Source organism: Melanaphis sacchari, unplaced genomic scaffold (assembly GCF_002803265.2).
Source record: "Melanaphis sacchari strain LSU unplaced genomic scaffold, SCAv2.0 Contig40_pilon_pilon, whole genome shotgun sequence".
In the NCBI taxonomy this organism is placed as follows: Eukaryota; Metazoa; Arthropoda; class Insecta; order Hemiptera; family Aphididae; genus Melanaphis; species Melanaphis sacchari.
The window spans coordinates 2,877,566-2,905,003 of NW_020271264.1; the positions used below are offsets into that span (position 1 = coordinate 2,877,566).

The 27,438-nt window shown below is 29.2% G+C and overlaps 5 protein-coding genes across 5 annotated transcripts; 2 read left to right on the forward strand and 3 right to left on the reverse strand.

Annotated features, from left to right (window-relative positions):
- The first annotated feature begins 420 nt into the window (after positions 1-420).
- Positions 421-3,939, forward strand: LOC112597343 (enhancer of split m7 protein-like). The gene is made up of 4 exons (XM_025343350.1): positions 421-791; positions 953-1,094; positions 1,249-1,341; positions 2,994-3,939. Exons 2-4 carry the CDS (start codon positions 981-983, stop codon positions 3,450-3,452), a joined length of 666 nt encoding a protein of 221 aa, XP_025199135.1. The 5' UTR covers positions 421-791; positions 953-980; the 3' UTR covers positions 3,453-3,939.
- A 1,985-nt stretch (positions 3,940-5,924) lies between these two features.
- Positions 5,925-7,035, reverse strand: LOC112597366 (NECAP-like protein CG9132). The gene is made up of 4 exons (XM_025343388.1): positions 6,929-7,035; positions 6,566-6,771; positions 6,308-6,498; positions 5,925-6,242 (listed from the first exon to the last, which is right to left on the reverse strand). Exons 1-4 carry the CDS (start codon positions 7,012-7,014, stop codon positions 5,997-5,999), a joined length of 729 nt encoding a protein of 242 aa, XP_025199173.1. The 5' UTR covers positions 7,015-7,035; the 3' UTR covers positions 5,925-5,996.
- Positions 7,036-10,869: 3,834 nt separating this feature from the next.
- Positions 10,870-13,967, forward strand: LOC112597320 (26S proteasome regulatory subunit 8). Its single transcript, XM_025343314.1, has 8 exons — positions 10,870-11,006; positions 11,517-11,667; positions 11,839-12,062; positions 12,147-12,339; positions 12,417-12,549; positions 12,626-12,779; positions 12,855-13,064; positions 13,789-13,967. Exons 1-8 carry the CDS (start codon positions 10,986-10,988, stop codon positions 13,927-13,929), a joined length of 1,227 nt encoding a protein of 408 aa, XP_025199099.1. The 5' UTR covers positions 10,870-10,985; the 3' UTR covers positions 13,930-13,967.
- A 1,953-nt stretch (positions 13,968-15,920) lies between these two features.
- LOC112597424 (ADP-ribosylation factor 1) lies at positions 15,921-19,447 on the reverse strand. Its single transcript, XM_025343470.1, has 5 exons — positions 19,080-19,447; positions 16,852-17,000; positions 16,656-16,765; positions 16,408-16,533; positions 15,921-16,339 (listed from the first exon to the last, which is right to left on the reverse strand). The coding sequence occupies exons 2-5, from the start codon at positions 16,997-16,999 to the stop codon at positions 16,175-16,177; spliced, it is 549 nt and encodes a 182-aa protein (XP_025199255.1). The 5' UTR covers position 17,000; positions 19,080-19,447; the 3' UTR covers positions 15,921-16,174.
- A 2,270-nt stretch (positions 19,448-21,717) lies between these two features.
- LOC112597423 (venom serine carboxypeptidase-like) lies at positions 21,718-24,373 on the reverse strand. The gene is made up of 2 exons (XM_025343469.1): positions 23,318-24,373; positions 21,718-22,690 (listed from the first exon to the last, which is right to left on the reverse strand). Exons 1-2 carry the CDS (start codon positions 24,084-24,086, stop codon positions 22,047-22,049), a joined length of 1,413 nt encoding a protein of 470 aa, XP_025199254.1. The 5' UTR covers positions 24,087-24,373; the 3' UTR covers positions 21,718-22,046.
- Between the last annotated feature and the right edge of the window lie 3,065 nt (positions 24,374-27,438).

A 27,438-nucleotide genomic window follows, 5' to 3' on the forward strand; every position in this document is an offset into this window, starting at 1 on the left:
GGTACTCGTACAACGAATAATAATAAACGTATATAATAATTTATAATATAATATGGTATAGTCAATAAACTAATAAAATATATAACACTATTACGCCAACACAATATATATATTTATATATAAAGTAGCCGCGGTATCTGTACGGTCTTAGAGTCTCTCTCTCACTCTCTCTCTTTTTCTTCTCTCCCGCCGACACATACACGCGTGTACTAATATACCACAACCCCCAGTGGCGGCGCCGATCGTATACTTATATATATATACATAAATGATATGTACTCACGCCCAAACCAACGACGATGTTCGTTTTACCACCACCATCGGCCAACGTCTTACGTAGAAAGAAGAGGGAAAACACGCAAACGCGTATATATGTATATACAACGTACCTAAACGCACAAATAATAATATAAGACGTCCGTTTTATTCGATGTCACGGACGTCTGTAGTGTACGGTCGTTCTTAAGGGTCGGTCACCACTGCTCCAATACATGCCTGTTCAGTGCAAAATACACCCTCGTCGATCTCAGTCCGCTTTGCTATTTTAATATTACCCGATACCCATCATTCGTATAAATTACAATTGTTTTTACGGACGTCTCTCACGTCTTGTCCCGCTTCCATCATATACGATCTATTCACATACCTAAATAGTTACACATAATTCAAATTATTATTACTATTCCCGGAAGAGGACATATAAAATATAAATATATAATATACTTTACCCAACGGTCGTGTACCACCGCGGATAGAAGTGTTATTTTATTTTTTTCTTCAATAATTCTTGAGTAAGTATTTTTTAATTTTTTTTTTACAAAGTACATCTTGTCTATAGATACATCCGAAGTGCTCTATAGTACCTAAAAAGCACACATCATGTCATTACAACATAATATCATTTCTGTATTATGATTTTCTTTAATTTAATTTGAATTTCTTTACATTTTAGACCCTTTTAATTCGGTTCAAGCGAAAATATGTGTCATACCACGATTTCCGGTACCGACGACGACGATAACATGGAAGAGATCTCTTCGACTTCTTTGCCATCCAACAACAAGAAAACCGGAAAGCAAATCGAACCTCGGAAGGTATGGAAAAATGTTATTTTTATTATTATCTTCGTTTCAAGCTGTCCCACATGTATGTAGTGGTGACTTACGGTTTAAAATTAGCCATCACCATAGGCTATATTATTATACGCACATGAACTTTTTTTTAATCATGCTCTGTTTCTATATATAGATCCGAAAGCCGTTGATGGAGAAAAAGCGACGAGCAAGAATAAATCAGAGCCTGGACGAACTGAAACGAATCGTAGTGGACGCCGAGAAATCCGTAAGTACTTAAACATCAAATATGTATTTTACCATATAGTAGATACGTATATGTACCATTTATACATTAATGCCATAAATTAGTTTTTATTATACATATTATACACAGTTAGAATTAAATATGTTATTGTTGTCGCGGTCGACACCTATTATTATTATTCGTCTAAATCCACAATGAAATATCATCAAAAATCCGTGTTCTTAAACATCAAATTATTTATATTCTTACGCCCGTGGATAAAAAAGCGGGAACGGAAATAGCTGGATTAGGTATATAAAAGAGCGTTACCTATAATCCCATCAAACGTATTAGTGCATCACATATACTTATATGCATATACAATGTATATTTTATTCGTTGTGATGTAGGTACACATTAATTTATGATGTAAAAATATAATTTATATACATCACTACATTTTTCTAGATTAGTATTTCTTGTAAAATATTATAGAGTAAAAATATGATTCTACATAATATAGGTACGATCGTCAAGTATCATGCAATACGATCTCCTGCTGACTGCTATAGATTAGGTATTTATGAAATTTTCGTTCATTTTTTAGTAGGTTGCACATCGAACCCTCTCTGATCTTACACCCTCGCGAGGAATTATCGACAAAACTAGATATATTATGTAAATTTTATTTTGGAGGGGGAAGGCTATAGAAGAATGCTTAGAATTAACCAACCTCTTTAGTGTTATGAGGGTGTTAATTTTGTGTATGCGCAAGGGAATGCATTTTTTAATAATTAAAAACTATAATTATTATAGTTTTTATTTTATAATTCTTAATCACCTCCAACTGTACCTTGGAACCTAAAGTTATATTTTTTACTTTTTATATAATATTTAATAATAACTAAATAATGATCGATAAAAATGTTTCATTTAATGGCGAATAACAGCTACTTATATAATTATTAATTACTGTTACCTGCTAGATTTTTTTATTTTTTTATCTTTAGTGACAAATTATTAATAGATAATAACAATTATATTATTGAGGCAATAAATATTTAAAGGTGAAATTACTTTAAATACTTACTTACATAGGATATGTATACGATTTGTAATCCTTAGTATGATTGGTCGAGGTCGTGTTAACATATTTTATTTTTTAAACGTTCACTAGTACATATTATTCGAATGAAATAATTTTGATATAATTGATCAAATGATCAAATTTTTACTAATTCAGCTAATCAGGTTTTAAGCGAATAAAATAATGCTAATGTGTATACATAAATCATTATTTATTATTATATATAGGTAAATACTATTATTATAGTTTATTAAACACATATTTGACTACACTTATTTTTTGTAAACTATTCTGTTTATAATGGTGTAATAATATGGTTCGATTTAAGATTGGTCGATAAACAATATTTTCATTAAAATAAAACCTACATAGGTAATAGGTAATATACATATTAAGTTTACAATATATAAACTTATGATACATTATTAAGCTGTTTAAGAACAAAAATACAAAAAATGTATATCAATAATATTGTGACAGAAAGGAAAAATATCATATATAATATGTAATATAATGTATATAATAGGTACATAATTATCGCTTATGGTGGCTAGTCACTTTTAAGGAGGACATTTATTGAACTATTATCGTTATTGGTTGATTACAGGCCGGTCAAGACCTCTCTCGAGTGAACAAACTGGAAAAAGCTGATATCCTGGAGATGACAGTCAGATACCTGAAGCGGAAGTCGACGGCCTTGGCGCCGTCGCCTACACCACCACCGCCAGGACCAGAAATATACGCGGCCGGATACAGGCGGTGCATAGGACAGGTCCAAGAGCTGCTGGCCGAACAGTGGACGGACGAGCGGCGGCAAATGTCAGGTCAAAGGATGATCTTACATCTGGAATCGTGCGCGAAGAGGCTAGACGCGTCGGTAAACCGTTTGTCGTTGTCGTCGACTTCTTTCCCAGGAGAACCGCCGAGTACCAATGTCACAGTCATAAACAATAATAACATTTGTTCATCGTCATCTTTCTGCTCGTCCGACGAAGATGATAGTAACGCGACGACGGAGTTACGTCGAGACGCTACCCCCGCAAAGTTGATGTGGAGGCCTTGGTGACGGGCTAGAACAGTGTATATCGGTAGATAACCGTGGTTTACACATCACCAACCTTATTTTCGCGTCCCTGTTCGACATACGTACATCGTAATGTAATATTATTGATAATAATTGTATGCCGTTTTTGTACCTGTTCTTCAAGACTTTAGTTCGTAAGACATGTAAATATATTGTATTTTATAATATTGTGTATTGTAACGAAAATTATTTTTATTTCTCAAATAATAAGATAATCGATTGAATCGTTATTATTTCAATAGTTGTTTTATTATTCGTTGTTACATTCATTTCAAACGGGTATGCGTATTCAAAAATACTAAATCTATACAACATCACATAGGTCTAAACATAAAACCTAACGTTACAATAAAAACCCACAAGAGTACACAACACTATTCATCGAAACAGCTCTCTGATTGAAAAATTTACATTAAAATTGTTTTTATTGCTCATATATCTTTAAAAAAGTGTGCCCTTCAAATTTGTACAAAAATAATAAATAATTGAAATAAATTTTAATAAATTAAAGGAAATAAAAGCAAAAAAATTCCAAAACAAATAAATAAACATTTGTAAATTGTAAATCATGATATAGCAGACTATTGTTTAGATTCAGGTATTTTAACAAACATAATTTAAATAGGAAACGAACATATTATCTAATAGTTTCTTTTTCAGAGTCGATTATTTTATAGTAAAAGATAAATCTTATATAGACTAATTGTTTGTGTTACAGTATCAAAAAGAGCTACAATAGCAAGTGACAAGTTCTAAACATTAATATATATATTATATATTATATATTTAAAAATGAAAAAAAAAAATTTACAAATGGAATGGTTTTAATAAATTGTTTTAAATAATACAAATAATTAGACCAAAATGATGCCTAATATATATATATATATATATTTAATGTCCACCAATAAATGTAACATAAATAATGAAATGTATGTGCATATTCAACATTTGGTTACTGCGTTTGTTTTTAATCATAGTTTTATAATAGTTAATAAATTAAACATGTTAATAATAATTATTATTATTAGCCGAATAATATTAAAACATAAACTTATAAATTAAATAATTCATAACAAAATTACGGAAAAATAATAGTTTTTTCACTATCCATTAAATTATAAAATGAATATAATGAGATATTTTAGTTGGTTTAATTAAATAATTAATGGATTTAGAGTAATAAAATTCACACTAAACATAATGAGATAGATGTATCATAAGAACATTAGAATCATATAATAAACGTATAAATTAAGATGTAAAACGAATCTAAATTAGAGTGTATAAAAACATAAGTGACAAAAATGTAAAATTACCACTCATATGCAACCAAATTTTACCAATTTGTACATATCAAACAAGTTTAATATTTTAATTTAACTAAACTTAACACTTTGAATTAAACTATACTAAAATAAATAAATAATAGCATTTTACGATTCATAAAAATAAATTACCTTTCACAATAAAGTAATTTAATTAAAATGGAATTTTACTTCGAATTGTATATTTTACATGAATAATGATAAATCTTCTTAACTTATTAAAGTTTTTAAAATGTTTTATTGTATACACAGAAAATTTAAGAATATTTGAACAGGAAATTAAACAATTTATTATAATTAACAACACTAATACAGTACAATTGTTTAAACTTGTACAAATAAGAAGTGAAAGTATGCTATTATTGCAGCCAATATTGTCAAATACTATTTCTATAACGAAGTAAAACTTAACTTTATTTTGTAGAATAAATATTTTTAATTTTTTTCATATAAATAAATCTTGGAAATGAAGTAAAAATGATAAACTTAAGTATTAGAAATAACAGAATTTTAAGACATAAAGTATAATTTGATAAAATTATTACTTTTTAAATAATGATAAAATGTTACTATTTTTATTGCATAATAAGAGATATATTATGATGTTAATCACTTCTAATTTTAGTTCTTAAGAGAACAAATAAGTACTGTAATTATTTAAAATGTAAATACTGTTTTTGTTATAAATAATACTTTTATAGAAGTTCCATATATCATAATACTGAATACATTAATATTAAACAAATATCAATAATTAACTTATAACAAATGAATGATTCACATATCATTTAATATTTAATAATAAAAATAAAAATACAATAATTTTATTAAAAAAATGAAATTAATTAAAAATGTCTTTAAATTTTTGAATACTTCTATAAATTCAAGAAAAATAACATTAATATAGTCATTTACAAAAATGTAGATAGACTAATAATTAAATAATAACTATTTTTACATTATACTTGATAATTTATTATAGTAAAACATAATAGGATTTAAATAAGCTAAATAATATGTTTTGTCAAAAAATCTAATAAAAATAACTCATTTAACAATATTTTTGAATATTTAAAACGAAAATAATAATAATAAATTAATTATGATATAACAAAAATGTTTAGTATAATAATAATAATAATAATAATAATAATTATTATAGACTCCAATATTTGGTTACCTGGCATAATATGTTAGCTTAAAATTGTACCCAATTAGGATTGGAATTCCCACCTGATTGGGGAGTATTATTTGCAGAAGTAAATTCACCCCAATTATTTGAATTTGTAGATTGATGTGATGGAGATGAAGTTTGTGAAGGTGGTGCCGGAATAGTTTTTACACCTGAAGAGCCTGGAGGAGGTGGTAACAGTCCTCCACTGCCCGAAATTGTCGGTCGAGGTTTAGTCTGCTTATTAGTTACTCCTTCACTGCCATCTTTTTTCTAAACACATACATAATTTAAATGAAATTATTATGATTGTCATACCAACAACAATTTAAGCTTACAGTAATTTTCATATTGATTTTAATTGTTTCGCCTTCTTTGAATTTTAGATCTAATTCTTGTTTGGGTTCATTCTTTTCCTTAGCAATTTCTTCACAGACTTTAATTCTTTTAAAATGATCTTGTAAGGCAACATTTAAATCAAAACTATCAGAACGATCACCAAATCCAAGACCAATAAATGCTGCACGACCTGATTTAGACATTATAAAGTCATTAATTATTATTTAAAAATTTAAATGAGGTCATTAACTATATACCATTTTCATCTTGGATGCGTACGACAAAGTATCTAGAAGAATCAGAAACAGACTCAAGAGCCACGCCTGGATATTGTTCAATGGGGCATTTAGCAAATAGTTCACCACTGTTACGATCTTCAAGTTTAAGAGTGCACGAATCACCCACACTGACAATCCTTAAACGACCAGTCCAAGTGGGTTCAGCTAGATTCCAATCAGCTGCCCTAGAAAATAAATTAAGCATAGCATATAATCAACTGCATAGTACAATATACACACGATTTAGTGGTTTTTTTTTACTGTTAAATCCAAATTTTAATCACTCAATGCTACTATTGACAATGCAAAGTACCAAACAAATCTGAGTTAAATTATATTCACCTGTATCCTCTGTTGGTGGTTCTCGGTGGTATTTTGAAAACAAACACTTCGTTTTTTACCAATAATATGCTCTCGTACGTGTCCATGATTTCCTTTAAAGCAAAATGATGAAAAACTTATACAAAAACAAGATTCAATGTTTCAATTCATTCAATTCAACACATAAATGTATTGTTCTTCTTGTAATCGTGTTAAAAAATATATCAAATTTGACTTTATCACTGTACAGTGTACGTTGTTTTTTTTTTAGTCCATGATTCGTGGGACGCTGGGAGCACAGCGTAGATATTTTGTAGCTGAGAGAAATCATTAATTAATTTTACTCCATGACGATTAGTAGGCTATTTTGAATAACAAAAATAACAACCAGTTTTAGATTATTGTTAAATAGTAAATATATATTATTTATAAAAAAAAAAAATAATAACCTTCGGCGAGTTCGACTTGGTTAAGATCAGTTAAGTACCTAATCTATATGTTATTATGCTAAGCAAAGATCACTAATCTAGTCCAATAAGTTATAATATATAAGTTTATATATATATATATAAGTTTATATAGTATATATATATATATATATATATATATATATATGTAATATGTATTCAAAATTTTAAGTATTTAAGTCTGGTGAGTGATGATCGAATTCTATTTAAATTTTAAGTGTGTTATAAATAAATTGTACACAGTAGGTACATTTAATATTATTAAATTGTATTTTATAAAAAAAACTAATTATGAGATATTTGTCAATGCTTTTCAACAAATTTAAAGAACTATAGTTTATAGATGGAAGTATTTAATTTTTTTTCCAAATATTATTATTTGTCTTTATTCTAGACCGACATAAATTTTGTCTTAAGCTACTTATTTAAACCAAACAATAAAGTATCATAGCGGAGAGTTCTGAGAGCAGTACCTGTGTTTTGTAGATTAGGGTATTTTTAAATAGGTACACGAACACGGATCACGGATACAGAACAATTGAAGTAACTTTCAAGTAGAATTTACTAATAAATTGGATCCATATCTTTTTTTTTTCAATAATATTTCGGTTATAATAATTATTATTTAAAGTTCGACTTTTTTTTTCTTAAAGCAGTTGAAGTCATTACGTCAATCACATTTAAGATAACCAAATAAGTTTGTATAATTGTATGATTCTTTATTTTAACACATGGTTTACGGTATTACGATCGTATATTTTGAATAGTTGTATTGAGAATTACACATCATAATACATATGTAAAATTCCTACACAAATATATTTAGTAGTAAAAAAATCTAATAAGAGCGGGAAAAAAATAAAAGCTAAACAATTAAGAGGTACTATTAATTTAATCATTCTGTAAATATCCTTTTTGACCCTTTTTAAAGGGTTATTGCTATGCAATGCATATTAAAATTAAAATTAAATAGATGAATAATATTTAGAAATGTAAATTAATAATTTAAACAAAAATAATATATTATATTGTTTTTAACAGCTTATAGTTATCGGTTGATATTTTTATACATTTTAAAACGTTGAAATTAGTGTCATACTATTTTCTGATAAATAAATTTTATCTTTTCTTTCCGAAATAGTTTTATTGTATTGGAGCTTCATCAAATAATATTGTCGTATCAACTTGAAAACTATATAGTATATTCAGTGACGCAACTAGTGGGGCGGGGTGCAAAGGGTCTTTAAAACCCCTTATTTTTTATACCTAACTATTATTGTTTTAGTAAAATACCATGGGTCTGCAAGCCATTAACAGTTTTAGGTTTTAGCATTCCACATTTAAGAGGTCTAGTTGCGCCTATGAGAATATATTTAAAAAGCAAAATATATTTGGATGCGCAGATTGAAATTGCGAAATAAATTTGGAATGGAAAATTTCCCACGAGTCAGACTAGTTGAGACACTGTTAAGTGCAAAGTACAAATGACGTTATAAAAGTAAACGCGTATAATATTATGATATTATGATAATAAACTCTTATAAAATCATAATATTATACGGTTATGGGAGCCAATTTAAAATAGTCTCCCATGCATACTTCTAAAATTTTTAAATATACTTTTTATTTGCACTAATTTTTCATTTATATTGTTATACATTTTTTAGACGTATTTTTCTTTATGTTTTTTTTTTTTTTTTTTGTACCTTTACGAGTATATGCCGATTTGTATTGAAGCTGGAGTTTGATACAGATTGGCACTTTTTGATGGTATATACTGCACATGTAATTTCTTAAACACACGATATTGATCATTGAACAGATACGCATCCACCAGTCTCCAATTTCTATTTAGAAAATGTTGTATATATCATATATGGCCATATAGACGTATTCGGTGACTGCAATGCGCTAAAGTACAATCAATTGTCTGAATAAAAGCACATTGAAGATTAGATGATGATCGAGATTGATTTATAAATTATAATCAAATAAATAAATAAATAATTTTTTATGATGTAAAATAAAGTATAGATAATATACAAAAAAGAAGTAAATTTAATTTTTACATTAATCATATAAACGACTGTAGTTTTAATATTTCACTTATTATTGCTTCTGTTAATACTATACAATACCTTTACCACGATGTATATCCAATGTATACAATGTATGCCAAACTATTTTCACCAATCGTATTTTGTACCTATAAATGATTTGAATGTCGAAAAGTTGAAAAAGACCTCTCACTGGAAGCAGTTGTAATCGGTAAAGTATTGGCCATATGCCCGATATGCCTAAATAATTTAAAGTCTGTAAATTGTTTAGAATATATTTTCATTAAAATTATTATTTAAAGCTTTGATTGTACTTTTATTTTTTAAATTTTATTGATGTCATATAGTGAATTTATTCATTGCAGTTATTTCGTTTACTTCAGTATCCTGATATATATGTTTTTAGATCTTTGGATTTTATTTCATTAAATTCACATGAATTAAACAAGTGAAGTTGTTTAAAACTTATGCGATTTGTCTATTAATTTCTCATCAAGTTGCTTAGTAAAAATATTTAAAAATGGTTTATATATATATTGAAATCCCATACTACATTTTTGTAGACATTACAATACTAGAGCAATTTTTTTTTGAGTTAATGGAACTTTAAGTATAAGTCATGAAATAATAACTCTTAAGGATTTGTATTTATTTTCAAGATAAAATTGTTTAAAATCTATCTTTCGCTTATGTTCACAATTATTGAACTACTGCATTTAAAACTTCATTAGAAATTGCCATTACTAAAGTTAGGTACATATATATTCTTTTTATCTCTTTCTTGGTCATTTATAATATGTAGTAGACTTATTTAGAAAAATTTCGAAAGTACATGCGCACAAATGAAAAAATTCCCTTGTTTTTTTTAAATACAAACATCGTTATGTAATTTACATATGGTCATATTGTAAAATAATTTATTTTTCATTATTTTATTATTTACATATATAGAGTAAATAAATATGTTAACGGAGAAGAGGGGTATTGTTACACCTATAAACACTCCTTCCCATCACTACACGACCATTCTATGCATTTTATACCATTAATGAATAATAGGTATCCTGGTAAAATTATCATGAATTTTTGAAAATTTTAATATCCAGTTAATTAAAATAAAAAAAGCATGAGACTTTTTTATGTATATAAGCATTAAAGGAAATTTAAACATTATACACAGTGTGTAAGTGTATGGACTACATTTCATTTTTATCAAAAGTGATATGTAAAATTTTATTTGTCGTTCTAAAAGTTAAATAGCATCGACAAAAAGTCAAAAATTAGTAAAGCAAACATACCATAACAGAAGAATAATTATTGAATTTAAAAACGAGCGGCAAATTGATTGAATAGTAATCCATGGAACAAAAATGATACCATAAAAAATCCACTCAGATCGTGATAAAAACGAGTATTGATATCAAACCATTACAAGTAAGTTTTTGTAGGAAATGACAATTTTATTATTATATTATTCATAATAATTTTGTGGTTTTGATTTTTAAAATTTAAAAAAAATATATCAATTGTTTGTGTAGTATTCTCATCTCAACCATGACGCCTAATCCTCCTGAAGTAAGAAATAATAGATTTAAGCTTAATAATTATGTTTATATAGTAGGTATATCTCAGGAAATAGCGATTGTAAATCATTTTTAACTTGAGCTTTGTTTTAGTTATTAAGTTACACAGTTTTTTCCTCAATATTTTACCATGTTTATTTATTATATTATTTACTGATTTTTTGTAAATTTGAATAACAATTCCATAGTATAAATCTTAGTTTTTACTATTAAATTTCCAATTGTTCAAATTATAATTTATCTTCATGTATTGATTGTTTGAATCTAACAGTATAATATTATTAATAATACATTTTTAGGATTTTCTTAGACTTTTATTTAAAATGTGTTTAATAATATTATCATATATTAATAAGTTTTAAATGAAGGTATAGACATAATGACTTTTTATATTGTGGACAAAAATATAAAATTAAATGAAATAATGTTACCTATAACCTGGACTGTTCTAATAATTTGTCATAATTACTGTTTATTAATTGTGTTAAAAATTTGTATTTAGTTTATGGAGGTGGATCAAAATAGTGGTTCTAGAGGAGATGGTTTTAAATCATATTATTCAACTAAAATCGAAGAATTGTTATTGGTTGTAGCAGAAAAAAGTATGAACCTCAGGCGTTTACAAGCTCAGAGAAATGAACTCAATGCTAAAGGTATTTAATATTTATTTATTAACGATTAATGATAAATAAGCTATTATCATATAAATATTTTAAATATCAAAAAATCATTATATGTGTTTTAATACATTTGAGCGTAGTTGAATAATATTTGTATTATATCTTAAAAGCCATTTAGTGATTGTTTTAATTGTTCATTCATAGTGAGGTTGTTGAGAGAAGAACTGCAATTACTTCAAGAACAAGGTTCTTATGTTGGTGAAGTAGTAAAGCCAATGGACAAAAAAAAGGTGCTTGTTAAAGTACACCCAGAAGGAAAATTTGTCGTCGATATTGACAAAAACATTGATATCAATGATGTTACGCCAAATTGTCGAGTAGCATTGCGTAACGAAAGTTATACATTGCACAAAATTCTACCCAATAAGGTTTATATATATTTGCTTTTAAGTTTTAATATTTAATTCTGTTGTATAGGTACATTAATTTAATTTTGTATGTGATTTCATTAGGTGGATCCTTTGGTTTCTCTTATGATGGTTGAAAAAGTACCAGATTCCACTTATGAAATGGTTGGTGGATTAGACACTCAAATCAAAGAAATTAAAGAAGTTATTGAATTACCAGTCAAACATCCTGAATTGTTCGATGCTCTTGGTATTGCCCAACCAAAAGGTGTACTGTTATATGGACCTCCTGGAACTGGTAAATTAATGGAATTTTCAATACCCATCACATTAAAATATGAAATATCATTTATCAAAAACTTTTATTTCAAATAGGTAAAACTTTATTGGCTAGAGCGGTTGCTCATCACACTGAGTGTACATTTATTAGAGTATCTGGTTCTGAACTTGTGCAAAAGTTTATTGGTGAAGGTTCAAGAATGGTCAGAGAACTCTTCGTTATGGCTAGGTATGATTTTAATTCTCTTATATTTAATAATAATAATATTTATTATACTATTTATTTATGTTTAATGTTATTGTAGAGAGCATGCTCCTAGCATTATTTTCATGGATGAAATTGATTCTATCGGTTCATCACGTATTGAATCTGGTAGTGGTGGTGATTCTGAAGTACAAAGAACTATGTTGGAGCTGCTTAATCAGCTTGATGGTTTTGAAGCAACTAAGAACATTAAGGTGAGATTATTTGATAAAAATTATTAGTAAAAAATGTTTATTAGGTATTTGTAATTAATAAACACTTAATTTCAGGTCATAATGGCAACTAATCGTATTGATATTTTGGATACGGCTCTATTACGGCCTGGACGTATTGATCGTAAAATTGAGTTCCCTCCCCCAAATGAAGAAGCTCGTTGGGATATTTTGCGTATTCATTCTAGAAAAATGAACTTGACGAGAGGTATTAATTTAAAAAAAATCGCTGAGCTCATGCCTGGAGCATCTGGGGCTGAAGTCAAGGTAATTATGATTTTTATTTGAAAATATAAAATAAGATTTATTTAATAATAATAGTATTCATTTTTTTTTTTCTACTTCAATTGTTTATTTTATAAAATTTAAAGCTTGTAAACATTATAACATCAATAATAATAATGTTGTTATACAGTGCTTTTCAATTCTTTTAGCACTGTAACAAACATTTTCTATAAAATATTTATTGTGATTTACGTGGTTTACAGAACAAAAAAGTTTTTTTAAATAGGCTATTGACTAATATTGATTTATGAAAACTGGCTGGTGAAAGTTGAAAACACTTTGTCATTGTATTGTGATAACAACATACTGACAATACTTCTAGTTCAAACAAAATTGGTAATAGGAGTAGTATAATGGTTTCTGTTTAAATTTTAATGTATTATAAATTATAATCTTATAGTTTGCACAGTTTAAAAAACATTAATTTTGGATAAGGTAATTCTTAATGGTTTCTTAAAAGATATTTTAATAACAAATTGATAGTGGTTTTCATTAAATTAAGATGGAAAGTAAAAACGGAAGTACAGTTACAATTTAAATAACTATTATTAAATATTATTATTAAGACTTACATTTCTGTTAAATTATCACAAACATCAAGACCTAATCTCAAGAAAGTTATCTATTTAATGCGATTGTTTATCAATACTTACTAAAATTGAGAAAAGTTTTATTTAATTTAACAATCTATACATTTATATTGCAGGGTGTATGCACAGAAGCTGGAATGTATGCATTACGTGAAAGGCGTGTGCACGTAACACAAGATGATTTTGAAATGGCAGTCGCTAAAGTAATGCAAAAAGACTCTGAAAAAAATATGTCCATCAAGAAGCTCTGGAAATAAATTTCAAATTCTATTATATTCCCATATTGTATCATTTTTCTTTTTTTTTTTAAGCAACAATTTAAATGTAGTTTTTTACTGTTTGAAAAATAACTAAGAAAATTATTCATTAAATTAATATTATATGCTGCCTTCGATAAATAAAATAAATATTTAATGTCGTATTTTATGTATTTTTGTTCACTAGTCTAATTTATGGATTAAATGATTTGATATGATACCAACCACTTGTTGAATTCTCATAGTGATGGAATAGTTTTATAATGGATGATTTTTCAAATAACAGTTTGTTTTTATACATATATTAATATTATCCATATGCGCTGGTTTAAAGTAAAATTAAGTTAAGCACATTCTGTTCTCGTTTTAACTATACTTTAAGATTGAAATTTATTAAACTGTTATCCTTCAAAAGTTCAATCACTTATTTTTGAATACTGGAATTTTTTTTCATCACGAGTGCATCATCCATCCATCAATTGATCAATGAGCTTATGACATATTATTAAGAATCTTAAAACGAAGATACTGTTACAAAGTTTCTTTTTTGAAATATCGTCTAACAGTTGAAACTCAAACATGTGTTCTTTATTTTAAATGCTAATTAATATATGTATATTGACAATGCTCTTTGTATGTGATTTGCTGACGCATGTCAAAATGAGTAATTGGACAATCTTTAAATTTGTACATTGTTTACAAAAGGTATTTTTACTTTGAATAATGCTATCATTGGTCACACAGTACACATGCTTGGTTGTTTCACGATTGAAATAGTTTCATGACGAATCACTTACTATTTTTAGGTAGTCTAGCCTAAATGCTATATTCAATAAATCAGTAGACAATAACTGAATATTTAAAATATAAAATAATACTGTATTAGTTGATTGACATTGTACAATAATAATGATCAATAGTAGTCGCGTGATAAATAATATTTAACAAAAAAAAAAAAATTGATTTTCATTAAATGAAACGACCCAGTATATAATATACATTATATAAAAAAAAGTATATATTTACATGTATTTAAAAATTTACTAGAAATACAATAATATTTATGAGTATTTTTTCTTTCACAAGATTAATGTTTATATAACGACCAATAAACAAGGATTAAGAGCAGCAAAAATTAAGAATTATTAATTAATATTAATAATATATCGGCAACAATTGTGTGTAGGTCTTGGTTCTGTCTCAAGCCAATGACAGTAATAAAAACATTTCCATCGGTTAATATAGTGAGATATAAATTAAGACACAATCACCAAATACAACAAACACTGCACACTTGTTAAGGGCAGACAAGAAAAATGTCAGTGAAACTTAACTTTCACTTCTTGAACGTTAATATAAATGGAATGTTATATGCTTATTTCAATATTAAACAAAATTATATACCAATGGTTAACTTAATACCAGATATTTATAGTTTAAAATTTAATGAAATTGATTAAAACTTATTATCTTATTCTTGAGTTTACTACAAACTTGTATGTAATTTTATAACAATAACTAAGTTTATCGATAATGTCTAATTTAAACCAGTTGGACAAAGGCATATCAAACTGAAGTTATAAAACAAATTCAAACGTGTGTTTAAACTTTAAATAGTAATATAAATAGTAAATTTTATTTACAAAAAAATTCAGCTTTTGTATAACTTAAAAAGAAAAAAATTATACATATTTTTTTTATATAGCGGTTTGGGTATATAACTTTTATATAAAAAAAATGTATACACTAAAAAAAAAAATGTGTTTTTAAGCTAATAATAAAATTTCAAAATAAAGCTAAAATAATAAAAATGTGGGGAAATCAACATAACAATTATTTTTTCTGCATTACAAAATTCAGACAAAATATAAGTTATAATATTTTGTTTAGAGAAAAGATACAATTATAGTAGTTAATAATTATGTATTTGTGTTTTTTTTATTAATATTTTAAATAAGTATTTATTACTGAAAATTAATATTTGTCAAATGGTTCATTAAAATAGTTTTGATCATAGAACTTGATGATAACACTTATTAAGAAATTAATTACAACTGTAGACAGAGAACTAATGGTTTAACTAAAAGAACACATTTGACAATATTAATTTTAATGGCGAGTAAAAAATTTTTTTTAGTCTGCTATAAATAATATATTATGCTTAAGTTTGTTTTCACGAATTACAAATAAAGTTTTTTTTTATTATTTAAATATTTATAATAATAATAATGTAGTTTGGAGTCGGTTAACGGTTGGCATTCTTCAATTGATTTGACAGCCAGTCAAGACCTTCATATAAACCATCACCACTAGTTGCGCACGTTGCTTGAATATACCAGTTACGATTGCGTAGCGTGTGTAAGCTTAGTTTATCAGTAATTTCAGATGCATTCATGGCATTAGGCAAATCCTAAAATTAAAAAATAATATTAATATTATAATTATCATAGTGGTTATATATATAGTATTTATATATACTTGTTTATTAGCGAATATCAATAATACAGCGTCCCTAAGCTCGTCTTCGCCAAGCATTCTCATCAACTCTTCTTTAGCTTCAAATATACGTTCTTTATCATTACTGTCTACTACAAAAATCAAACCCTGCATCACATCCAACAATTACATTATTAGTGTACATAATTTTAATTTCTAACAAATATGCAAATATATTAATTCTATTAAATATAATATACTTAAGTATACATAAAGATGAAAATACATGCCTGTGTGTTTTGGAAATAATGCCTCCATAGTGGTCGGATTTTATCTTGTCCACCAACATCCCACACTGTGAAACTGATGTTTTTGTACTCGACAGTTTCAACATTGAAACCTAAAACAAATAGCAATAACAATCATAGTAAAATAAATTTTCATAAATAATAACAAATAAAGTCAGTTATTAGAGAAATATCTTACCAATAGTTGGTATGGTGGTAACAATTTCACCTAATTTCAATTTGTATAAAATTGTTGTTTTACCAGCTGCATCTAATCCTACCATAAGTATTCTCATCTCCTTTTTACCAAATAAGTTTTTGAACAGATTTGCAAAAACATTTCCCATCCTGAAAAATAATTATTGTAAAAATCAACAACAATCTATTGACATATTAAAATAATCTTTATAAAATTAGTTCAATAATAAATAAATAACAAGCTGAGTGGTATATTTTTGAATCCTTAGAGAATTACTTTTAATTTAACAATGTATACTGAATGGCAAAGGGAAATTCATTTCACAGATCATTCTTATTGAAATACAACTAAATTTACCAGTGTAATTTTGATTACATGGTTAACACTATTTTAACAAATTAACTAATTATTAAAATTAATATTTTAATATTCATTTCATATATGATTAAGATAAACACAAATAATTAGGTTAAGAATATATTTAATTATAAATATAACTGTTGTAAATTTATTAAACAAATAATTTAACAAAATATTAATGCTACCTAGTTTAGGCTACTCATAAAAATACAAGATTAAGAATTATCTTATCAATTGATAACAATTATCTGTCAGTAATAACCATTTATAATGAAATAAGAATGTCATTATAATAGGTATATAATGTAGTTCTTATTTTTAATATTTTATTTAAATAAATAATTTCTTGATTATTATTGTTGTTTAACAAGATAAACATTTTGTGTGTTGGTTAATTACTATTAATAATTGTAATTTTAAAATTTCTTTTGTGTTTGAATAAAAATAAAAATGATTCTAAATATAAAATTCAAACAAGAGTATTAAATTAAAACATCTTAATATTTTAAGATTGACTACACAATAAACAAATCAGATATGAACTATTAGTATAAAATATTAATAATTAAATATAAAAAAATAACTAAATACCATATGGTAGAAACTTTGATCAATAAATAGGTTAAAGTAGTTAGCACAACTTAAATTAGGACAAAATATATTACTAAAACAATAAAACAATTTATAAAATTACAAATAAATTGAGAATATTTATTAAGTATATAAATTTAATACAAAGCATCATAATATTAGGTACCTGTTGCATACATTTTCTTCTTAAAATTAGTATCATAAATTAATTAAATAGTTTTTAAATACTAACGACATTTTGTCAAAGAATATGTTATAACTATTAACTATATTCAACCAAATTAGTTGGTTCAAGTAATAGATTTCAAACTTTTTAAAGCAAGAAGTATAACAAAAAAAGTACTTAAAAACTTAATAGGATAACGGGCAAATATTTACCATACCAAAACTTGTTAAATATTCTCTCAGTTCTTTGCTATATAAAATTGTTTAAAAATCATTACATACTTGAATAAAAATATATTTAATTTGTCACCAACTTAGAATAAATAAATAACCAAATACAGGATAGACCTTTTATTGGGTGTATACAATTTATACTTTTAGGATAGTTTAATAAATATAAGCAATAAATGAGTCAATTGTGTGCAATCAATATGTTTGAACTAGGTGGACACAAAAAGTATGAATACAACTGATCTTCAAAGATTCTAAAGATGTTTATGAATTGAATAGATATTCCATTAAAAAAAAAAAATTAAAGATAACACTGAAACTCTTTTTTGAAAAGTGATGATATAGTGGTATAACTAAGAAACTACGTTATGAAGATGTTGTGCAGAATATTACTTTATTAAAGAAATACAATCTTGCTATACATTGTATTTGTTATTAAGGTGACTTTTGGGGTCAACATGTACACATATTATAGGTAGGTCTTTATTATTTCTATACTTCTTTAGACCTAGAGCACTATGAACAAGGTTTTGAATCTCCACAAAAGTATAACAAATCGTAAACTATACCACTGACGGTAGACAAGAACATACCTGACGAATTCCTGAAAACAAGGGTTGGTGAGACCCCCCAAGAAAAAGTGTTGTGTAGACGACACGTCATATCTGTCAAAATCCACAAGACACCATTGAGCAACTTACAGTTCGAGCGACAGGGTCGACGCGAAACAGTACACGTAGGCAACAGCCGGCCGTGGTTAAACACGCACTCAGAAGCCGGCCGGAACGAAAAATCGATTGGGGGACCCGAAATACGCAAAAGTCGCATCTCCTTTTCAGTATACGGATAGTGATTGTTGTCGGTGTCGATGTGGTACTTACTCGAAGTCGGATGTTGGTCAAAACGGTTGAACGGTAATGTATGACGATGAAAAGCAGGCCGAGATGTGTGAGTGTGCGGAACGGGGCGCGTCGACGTAAAAAAGTATGATAAAAACGCAAAACGACACAGACTGAGACGGCCGGATAGAATCAAAAAACAATATAATATTATCACGACGCGAGTAACGAATATAATTATCTAATATATAAACGTATGTGTATCTACATACACACTTTCATATATATCTAGATATTAAATATAATATATTACATGAATTATGTTTATATATATATATTTAACCGATTATCGGATAAGATGGCGGCGGCGTACGGGTTCCTCTCTTGACGACTCGGTATTTCTCTCTATTATTTTACTTTTTTTTTTTGTATTTAATTTATTTACTTTTTCTCTCTCTCGCCGCTCCTGCGGTTTCTACATGCGTGCCACGTATGGAGCACGATTGTTCCTTGCCCACGCCCGTCATTGGCTCGCCAGCGTCACGTGACCAACGGCCGTTTCTGCCATGAAATCGGCCGGTCGTCGTTTTCGCGCTCCGGCCCCGGCGTGGCCACGGTAATCCACGACGAGTGGCCTACGAGCCCACCCGCGAACACGACGACTGCTGTTGCGTGGATTGGTAACACCATGTATCACCGGTCTGATGTGTTGTTACGCGGTTACCAATACCGCGGTACCAGGTCACTCGCAGCAGCAACAGCAGCAATGCAGCATTGCTGTACACTTAATCACCGGCGGTATGCACCGTAGACTGTAGAGACGCATTAATATTTAATTCTGTGGTAACTGGTAATGTTTTGTCGTCGTTTGTAGTCCGGTGACCGGTAAGTTGTCGTTGCGACAAGTGATAAGCTGTACATTGCGTTGTCGACCGATAACCGGCTGCGGCATACCTACGCAATATTATACTTATCATGCCCGTTGTCACGTGACCGTCGGTGACGGCGACGCGTTGTTATTGGACGGTAAACAAAGAATTTAAAATATCAATTTTCAAGTTGAGACGAAATTAAAGATATATTTTGCTAGTCATAAATGACATAAATCATTATTATTTATTAATAATGTGTTTATACTTAATAATACAAATATTATTATTATTATTATTAGTATTATGAATTACAATTGTTTTTATCATTAAATTATTTCATAATATTATAATTTATATCCATATTCATTGACCATTTCGTATTTCGATGTTGAATTGTTGATTAGTGTGAAAGGGGGTATATGTTTAAATATATACATGTTATTTTGCTTTTAATCTATATAAATAACTTTTCCAGTGGTAATGGTAAAACAATCAAAACATTTAATAACAATTAATGACAACTATTATAATATGTTATAATTTATTCATTACGATCTACAAACTTAATATGTTTCAAAAACGCACATTATATTCCCATTAAAATTGTTAGCATAATATACATACCTATTAATACTATGGATCCAGTAAATTTTTAGTGTACTAATTTGTAATGTTTGTGTTATCAATAAGTCGAATATTTAAACTTCGGTCTATTATAATATACATATAACATCGGTTGAAAAATGTAATGTTTTCATTTCTCCAATAATAAGTAATGTAGGTCTATCAATTACCACTGAACATCTAATAAATGTAGATACCTTATTAATATATAAGCAACTAACAAGCTTCTTAATTCATTAAAGAAATCCAAGCTAATACTTTTTCACTAAAATTCAAAAATATCTTATGAAGACGTATTGATGTATTGTGATGAGTCTGTCATAATTCATAAATATAAAAATATCGTAATGAAGAACCCCAAAGAAAAATACAGATTCCGACTGTGGCGTACTTTAGAATTATATAATAGCATTGATTATGGAATATAGAGACTATAAAATGTAGTCTATTCCATAATCAATGATAATAGGCCAATACTTTATGATTAAAGCTTATTACTACACAAAATCGGAACTGCTGAACACAAATTTATTAGCTTGTAAGTTTGTAAAATAGATAGTCAGAAATAATACATCATAATAATATGCGAGCGCGGCAACCTCATAACATAGAAATATACAGTGTATTCAATAAGTTTAGAAACTGTCATCAGAATTTAGACTAATTGGGACTGATAAACGATTATCTATTATCTATATGATAAAATGATGAGATTACTAAACGTTTTACATTATGAATATACAGCAGTGTTATCTGTTATTGCTCCGTGTGGGAGTATTAACATATGCATACAGTAATATTATGAAGAGAGTATCCAAAATCGTTGAACATCTAGTATTAGTATAATATGTTACAAGTACATCATGATCGTGTCATGTATTTTCATCGTATCAACTACATACTATACATTTATTCGTACAATGTATAATAATGATCACTGATCGTATACATAGCCGCAGTCAATAAACGGTCAATAACCGGAAGTCATCATCGACAAATATCATATTTTACTGCAGTGATGAACTTTTGACATCTGAGAGAGGTTCAAACGGCGTATATCACGGTACATACCATTGAGGTGGTCGAGGTATATACATACATAACATGGAATAATAACAATATAATATAATATGGTACAAGGTACAATGGCTTGGACTGTCATCTTCAGTTAAACAACACAAGCGTAAACATAGTTTTATAAGTTTTATTAAATATTTATTATTATTATTATTATTATCGATAAATATGTAGATCGGATACAAACACGTTAATTATGTATTATAATAATCAATCGATATCCGACATCAACGGCTATAAATGATTATGATATATTTATTTTTCATCGGTTGTAGCTAATAGCTATGATGCCTATTTCAAATTGTGATATCATAATAATTCGCTTCGACGATTAAAATATCAAACGTGTAACCAGTAATCATCGCACGGCAACATGAAATAATTATACATATATTGCGATGTTGTCACGAAACTCCATCAGACCTGTGGTCCGGTATTAAAACGGTTTGCCGGCCGTGAACCGGTTGATCATGTCCAGGCCCCAGATCGGCTGGTCCCCCGGCACCATGTGACCGGCGTCCCTGACCAGCAACACGGTCAGCGGATCGACCGTGGTTGCGTATCCGGCCACGAACGTCGCGTTTTCGTGGCCCACTCGCCAAATGGTCCGCGTCGCGTTCTGTAACCGATCCGAGCCCGACCACTTCAGCGACTTGACCATGTTCATCGTGCCGCGATACGGCACGATGATGTCCAGCTGTCCTGAGTACAACAGCACGCGGTACTGGCCGGCGTCCAGTAGGGCGGCGAGCCACGGGGCCACCGACTGCATTACGTCCTCCGAAAGGTGGTGTTCGACCGCTGTACCGTTGTTGAAAGGCTGTTGGCCCACGTGCAGCGCTTCCCGCATGAACGGCTCTTGCACGTACTTCTCCCAGTCACCGTACGGCTCCGGGTCCCGGTCCCACAACATGTTGAAGTAGTACTGCATGCCGGTTAAGTTCTTGAACAGCGACGGGTACGGATAGATGTCGCCGTTTAACAGCATGTCGAACGTCTTGAAAGCGCCTTGGAAGTCATGGCTAAGGATTTGGGCGCGGGCTAGGTTTTCCAGTTTATCCATCTCTTGCTTTCCGTACTCTGTGACGATATAATAATATTAGTTATGGAATAATATGATGCAATATTAACGCCAAAATAATCGTTAAGGTCGCATCACGGTGTATCTAATATTAATATATCAAGGTAAACAATACTATAGTGTTGAGAATTCGAAGACATTTTTTAATGCATTATTTTTAGTTTATCGACATGGTTTTCCTAGTCAAATGTTTGAAACATGTAATAATTAACTCAGTTTTACAGAATCTTTTATTATTTGCATTTTTTTTTTTAATTGTATTTTTTTTTTTTGAAATAACATTTTTTTTACTCATATTTTACGATATTTTTTTTCAAGTGTTCTACAGTCTATATATCTGTGTTATTATTGATTTCATAATCTGTAAACTTCCAATAAATAAAATGATTTTAATTTTATTTTTTTTTAACTAAAACATACTATGAACATTAGAATACATAATAAAAAAACAATATGGTTTTTTTTGACACATTTTTCTCAACGACTCGATACTTTTTATACTTAAAAAATATAATAAAGACGAAAAAATTTTTAGTATCCTTTTATAGTGCTACAAGTTCTCAATTCTAATAATTATTATGACGTATACGTTATGTCGTTATATGTGTATTATAATTATTAATTACCGTCGATGAACCCGTGCTGGTACAGGTATTCACTGTATATCAACTGGTTGATGGGGTCGACCAAACCGTTGCCGATAGCCAGTCCTTTGAGGTTAATCTTGACTTTTGCCCCGGGGTTATTCAGGTGGATGGCGTACGACACAGCTGGCACGTACTTACCCGCGTACGACTCGCCGGTCACGTAGAAATCGTTTTGCTGGTACTCGTGGAACAGCGTGAAGAACTGCACCAGGGCGTCGTACGCGTTGAGACCGACGGACGTCTGGTTGGCGCTGTAACCATCTTCGTCGCCGGTGAAGCTGTACCCCGTGCCCACCGGGTTGTCCAGGTACAGCATCGAGTGGGTGGCCACCCACGTGTGGTTGCGCAGCTTGAGCCCGTGGGTCTTGGCCACCGAGAACGGGCCGTGTTCGTCGAACACGGCGTACAAGCTGGACGCGCCCGGGCCGCCTTGCAGCCACAGCATGACGGGCGCGTTTTGGGCGCCGTTCATGGCCGGGAAGAACCAGAAGAACATGTTGGAACCGTGCGCCTCGTCCACGGTCAGGTAACCGGAGTAGCTCTCGATGGCCGCCTTCAGGGGTTTCACCTTGGACGCGGCTCGTGCCTCGTCGATCCGGCCCGCCTGTATCAGGGGCGTCAGGTACAGGGCCCCGTTGCTACTGCCGCGGTCGGACGCCACTGCTGCGGCCGACCGGCTGCAGGAAACCAACGAGCAGAGGAACGCGGCCAACAGCGATGACGGTAACATCGCCGCCACAAAACGCATCGTCGTCAGACTGCGTATAATATGTACTAGGAACGCGTTTCGTTACAGCGAACAAAAGCTGTACACACGATAGTGTGTGATAGTATATTATACGAGTATAATAGTAAAAATATGCGATCTGAACTCGACTCGGCAAACGACGCGATCTATTATATTATTATCGCCGCTGCGGGAACGACGTTCGATCACGTCGGAATTTTACAGCCGACTGAGCAAACCTTTAAAAACGCGACCGCGGTTTAATACTGCATTTGAACTGATCAACGGTCAATTATTGTTGTGTATTTATTATTATTAAATATAAATATTGAAGTATTGAACCGTCGATTAGGCGGCCGCCGTCGTACAACATAATATTATTCGACGATGATTATAACATTAAATTTACATTTTACGTGTACATAATAGCGCAGATAAAAGAGGTCACTCGATTAAAATGACCCGCCTCGTCTGCGTGTGTGTGTAGTGTGTGTAGTGTGTGTACTCTGCAGCAGCAGTGCAGCACAAGCGGCGATAACGTTTTAGACAAATCTATACCCGTCACGTACACCGTGTCGCGTTATCGCGGGGGTTCGAAGTGTAATAATACGACCAACAATAATTATTAAATTTAGAAGCACACTTTACGTTTTCATAAAACATTTTATTACACAATACAGCTATCGATCGTTTTAACGGTTTTCAAAACGACTTTTCACTGCTCTGAAAATTATTACCGTGTACGTATTGTTGCGTACCGACTAGGTCGTTTGATATACATTAACGTGCGAATGACAACCAGAAACGTGATTTATTAAGTGTAGAAAAATATTAATTTAATGAAAAATTAATAACTAATAATTTTATTTAAAAATGTTGTATTAATCGGCATACAAAATTACGATATGTGTAATTATAAGAGATGTTGGTTTGAGCGGTGTTACGGATCTGCCTCTGAATGTCCGTCTTCTCAACAGTCTGTCCGTTCGACTGCCTCGATCTCCCTTATATATGATTGGTTCCCAAAAGGAATGATGATCGTTGCGGTGGTGACTCCGTTAATACAAGAGGTCTGGCAATAAACTTCATGTTCTTGTAGTCTTGTATCCTTATCCAGGATATCGAGTTTCCCATTTTCTATGAAATGAGCGACGTTTGATTGTAGTGATTGTACTAAATGATTAAATAAAATAATACAGTGTTCACACTTTACAGTATTTGTCAATATTTGTCATGACCACACATTGTCTACATTATTAATAAAAATACGTGTTGCCGTACCGCACAATATTTGTTATTTAAGATTTAAACGGGCTAGGCCCAATTACCTACATAATAATAATAATAATAACAACAACAATCGTTCGTCAACAGTAATATACAAGGAAAAAAAAACAGCTGTTCAATATAAATAATGATCTAATATACTTATAGCTATGAATTAACAATCAAGAGATTACAATAATTTTTGAATGAGTTGAAGTTTGGTGATATTAACATATCGACTTATAATTTATTTATATTTTTCATAGTTCTATGATGAGAAGTATTTTATAGGACATATTTTTATATTTATGTAGCATACGCTCGTTTACGGTCGTAACATTATCAACTGAATGAAATCACGTGATGAAACGGATAGAAATACATATTCCTAGCCCTATACTAAAGTACAATGAATATTTTTAAATACTTTTTTTATAAAAAATATGTATGCCGTTTAAAAAAAGTACCTATGTAGATACTTTTGAAATCCGTATACTACAATCTTTTCTTCATGAAATTAAAAATAATTTGATATTATCAGCAACGGGTTTTTTTAGATAATTATCAAAATTTTCTTTTGAGTATAAAGATATAGTTTTTATGAACACGCAACACTAATTTTTAAATTTGAAAAGTACTTCAACCTTTGCCAAACTTTAATCATATACAGCAGTTTGAAGATAAGCATGATTTTTTTTATCTTATTCCTCGTCAATATTATGATTTTTGAAATTTATTTTATATAATGCGTTTTTTGTTATGCGATTTAAGCATATACTTATCAACTATTATACAATAACAAAATAATATGTACTAATAATATATTTACTGCTAATATTTTATTATTTCTTTAAAATTTCTTATGTGCTATACCATTTAATATAAAAAAAGATATAACGATTATGAATTGTACAAAGTTTTTTTTTAAATGTTCTATTTTATACAAATACATGAATTCGTAAAAATAATTTTTATTTATTTTAATAAGTTGTAGGTATAGATAAAGCCAGCAAATTTAGATAATATTTGAGAAAAGAAACATGATTATTTTATGTTGGGGAGTAACTTAACTTAAGTTATCAGTTACTATAACGAAATTACTTTTTAAGTAATATGATAGTAATTTAATTATATTTTATTGTAAGTTATTTATATGTGATTTGAGTTACTTATTTGTAGTAATTATTACTTAATTACTCATTACTTTATTTGGTTTAATACATGCAGTAAAAAGCGATCTAAAATTATTGATTATAATTTTGAATATGCACTTTTATTTAAAATAAATTTGAATAATAAAGATAATAATATTTAATGTGTAGCAAAATGAGTATTTGTTAATAATTTAATATTTAATTTATGTATTGCCCTATCGAACACATGGTTACTAGGCTCCATAAATATATTTGAAAAAAAGTAACTTTTATTGTAATAGAGTTACTTTTTAAACTCAAAAGAAATGTAAATTGACCAAATAAAAAAAAAAAGTAACTTAAAAAAATTTAGTTATTTTGATAAGGAATTAGTAATGTAATTTAATTACCAAAAAACAGTAATTTCCCTAACACTGGTTATAATACACAAACTTAATAACTTCTACAATTACCGAGAAACTATTATTTAAAAAAAATAAAATTTTACTGAAAACAACATTCGAATAATAATGAGATATTAATATGTAAATAATTAATTCCATATTTTAATTGCTCGAATCATGTTTATTGATTGAATTTTAAACTCTAAAAATATTTAGTTGATTAACATATACCATTTATAAGTAAAGAAATGAGATAATAAAATGCATTTATGGTACCTAAAGCCGTTGTGTAAAAGGTCGTATCCTTCCTGTTCGTTCTACTATATTGTAGAAAATCCACCTGCGTTTTCAACAAACTATATGGATGGTCAACCTTAATTATTTTTCAAAATCCATTACTAGTACTTTCGTCAGAATCCATACGGTATTTAAACGGTGAGCAATTGTTAAACTGCGGCTGCACCTAAATTTATTCCTGATTGTGTTTGAATCAACTTATCAGTGCCAGTTAATACAAATTAGAATATAAATAGGTATGGGCACATGCAACTGAAATCGAAGTACATACCA